This window comes from Diabrotica undecimpunctata, chromosome 9, assembly GCF_040954645.1.
Source record: "Diabrotica undecimpunctata isolate CICGRU chromosome 9, icDiaUnde3, whole genome shotgun sequence".
Lineage (NCBI taxonomy): Eukaryota > Metazoa > Arthropoda > Insecta > Coleoptera > Chrysomelidae > Diabrotica > Diabrotica undecimpunctata.
Window position 1 is genome coordinate 72,088,249 of NC_092811.1, and position 3,298 is coordinate 72,091,546.

General features: G+C 36.6%; 1 protein-coding gene across 1 annotated transcript; it reads right to left on the reverse strand.

Moving 5' to 3' along the window:
• Positions 1-1,934: 1,934 nt before the first annotated feature.
• Positions 1,935-3,026, reverse strand: LOC140451146 (uncharacterized). Its single transcript, XM_072544878.1, has one exon. It carries the CDS (start codon positions 3,024-3,026, stop codon positions 1,935-1,937), a length of 1,092 nt encoding a protein of 363 aa, XP_072400979.1.
• Positions 3,027-3,298: the final 272 nt, after the last annotated feature.

Genomic DNA, 3,298 nt, shown 5'->3' on the forward strand with positions numbered 1-3,298 from the left:
TATACATTGCATCGCAACACCATACCATCGGGTTCAGCTAATATATACAATTTTATGCCGAACTTGTGTCGTTTACCTTTTAAAAATTGGCGAAAAGACAGTCTTCCGCTCCACAGCATCATGGACTCATCTAATGATAACGATTTTGCAGGGTAATAGATTTCATCCATTCGTTTATTAAAATAATCTTGACGATTTCTGATTGTATGCAAACGATCACCATAACCAGGATCTCCATCATGACGTGCATTTGTTGAAAAGTGAAGGCACCTCATAATGATCATCAATCTATTTCTACTCATGTATTTTTGAAAACCAGGAATAGCAAACAGTTCATCTTTTTTCCAGTAGTCTTGTAATCGATTGAGTTGTACATTTCCCATTTGGAACCACATGCCAAAAAAAAGCTTTAACTCTGCTAGGGAAAGTGGTTTCCAATCGGTTATTCTGGATTTAGCTGAAGTGGTACGACTTAAAAAAAATTCCTCTGCGTAAATATTTGTTTGATCTACAATGTGATTTAGTAATTCATCAGTTACAAGCAAACTGAATAAATCATATCGATTATTACTCACAGGTGGTGGTACACGAAATCCAGGTATTCCAGTGAAATCAATTGTTTTCAAATCAGGAGTGTTACTCCAGTCTGGAAATAATAATCTTGTTTGGGGGATATCATTATCGTCGTCGCCAAAAACATTGTCAGGATCATTCACAATATCAGCCTCAACTCTATCGCTGTCAGCATTATCATCCTCCTCCGACCAAGAATCATCTGATGGAACTACTAGATCTTCCTCTGAACTTTCCCACAATGAATCTGCTAATTCTTGCAGCTGTTTACTCGACAATGGGATCTTCACATCACGTTCTCTACATACACGCTTCGAACTAGACGGTCCTGCAACGTCACAGTCCATAACTATATAAAAAAACACAAAATTCCGAAACCGCTAATGCATGTATATATTTTGGAATATATCTGAACGGCCAACAAAAACAGAACTGACTCTAACAAAGGCTAGAGCCATACTACTTGAGGAAAGTCACGTATGCGGTCGGCCTGTGACGACAATAGCCGATGGCGCACGGTGTGTGCCATCAGCAATAAAAGTGTTAATGCGCTTTGTAGCATTCTTTGGGTGGATTCTAGATTTGTTCCTCTTAGTAGGATAACCAGATCGTCTGCGTATAGTCTTGCTTTTACTGGATGTTGACATTATTCCAAGATGTCGTTAATTGCAACAAGAAATAAAGTTACACTTAACACCGATCCTTGGGGAACTCCATTTTCCTGGATTCGAGTTGATGATAGTGTTCCATTTGCTCATACCTTAAATGTTCTAAGTTGAAGAAAAATTTGAATAAATTTTAGGAATTTTCCATTAATACCCCAGGAGTGAAGCTTTTCTACTATACCATATCTCCATGTGCAATCGTAGGCTTTTGTTATATAGCAGAAAATAGCTAGATAGTGTTGTTTGTTAATGAGTGCTTCGTGAACTTCGAATTCAAAATCAACTAGGTTATCCGTCGTTGATCTATTTTGACGAAAGCCATTTTGTTCCGGGATAAATAATTTTTTATATTCCAGAAACCAGGTAAGACGACGGTTTATAATCTTTTCAAATAGCTTACAGGTTAATGAGGTTAGGGATATTGATCTGTAGGACTGGTGATCTGTTTTCGGTTTTTGGGGTTTAGGGATTGGGATAATATAAGATTCTGACCAAGAGTTTGGAAAGTAGTACTGAATCCACATTTGGTTCAAAACATTAAGGAGGCATGTTCTAGCGTTTGTGCTTAGCTTTTAGAGAAAAATTATTGGTATATCATCTGGACCCGGAGAAGAGTTTTTATGCCAAACAATGCATCGTCCATTTCTTCCAGTAAAATTGGAGAGTTCATGTAGTCTTCCGTGTTCTCTGTGATCATTATCTCCTTCTTATTTCTAAATTTAAATTGAAGAAAATTTGGAGAGTAGTTTGTTCGTAAAGGTCTGCAAAAATTTCTGTGATTTCTTCTGTTGAGGTAATGAATTGATCATTATGTTTTAAGAAACTAATTTGGGTGTTTTGCTGTTTTCCAGATAGTTGAAGAATTTTCCTCCATAATCCAGACAGGGGAGTAGAGTTGTTGATGGATGCCACGAAAGATTTCCAGTTTTGTTTTTCGGTTTGCTTAATCTGATATCGAGATTCAGCTCTTAGTTTTTTATATTCTATTTGATTTTGTGTAGTAGGACATCGTCTGAATTTGTTAAAAGCTCGCTTATATATTTTGATGGCTTCGTCACATTTGGTATTCCACCACGTTACTGGCGTGTGAGTTTTTAGAGTTTTGGTTTTTCCGACTGCTTTGTGGCCTGCTTCTAATAGTACCTCAGAGAATTTTAGATAAGTTGAAGATATATTTGAGGTACTAGGGTCAGGGAGATATGGGAGTTTTTGGTCTACTTGGTCTGAGAAGAGTGTCGAATTTGCCTGGTCTAATTTCCATTTTGAGAGAGAAGTGGTTAAGGCGATTTTACAAGGAACTGAGGATTCTCCTGTTTGTATATTAAATCTTGTGGGTTCTCCTGTATTCATGATGTTTATATTGTTACTGTCAAGTAATTGTTCTAGTACTTTTCCTTTTAATGATCGAAATTTGGATCCCCAGTAGGGGCTATGACTATTGAAATCTCCTAATAGTATACGGGGAGATGGGATCTGTTGAAGTAATTCCTCAATTACGGCAGTTGAAAATTTTTCACTCGGTGGAATATAAATGTTGCATATTGAGATCTTTATATCACTATTAATTGTGATTGCAACAGCTTCTAAGGATGTATTTAAAGGTATTAGTTCTGCTTCATACATTTGATTGATATAGATTGCTACTCCACCACTTGCTTTATCTCTATTGGTCCTGTTTTTATAAAAGCATTTAAAACCCTTTAACCTTGCATGGTAAGAATCTTTGAAATGAGTTTCTTGAAAGCAAATAACTGATGGCGTTTGTTGAGCAATTAGCTTTTGTAACATTTCGCAACGTGTGTGGTACCCGTTGAGATTCCATTGTATTATACATCTGAATGTTAAGTACTTAAGTTTTCTTGAGAGGATGAGTGTTCGCTGTCCACTGATGTAGATGTTCTGAAGACTTTTCTTTTCAACTTTTTTGAGCTTTTTGTGTACATAGTGTCCAGATCCTTAGGGAAACCTGGTACATTGTCTGTATAGGTTTTAAGAAGATCCAATATGTCTGCGTTGTGTGGGGCTGATTCAAAGAAATTTAAAGTTTGGTTATAGTTCAG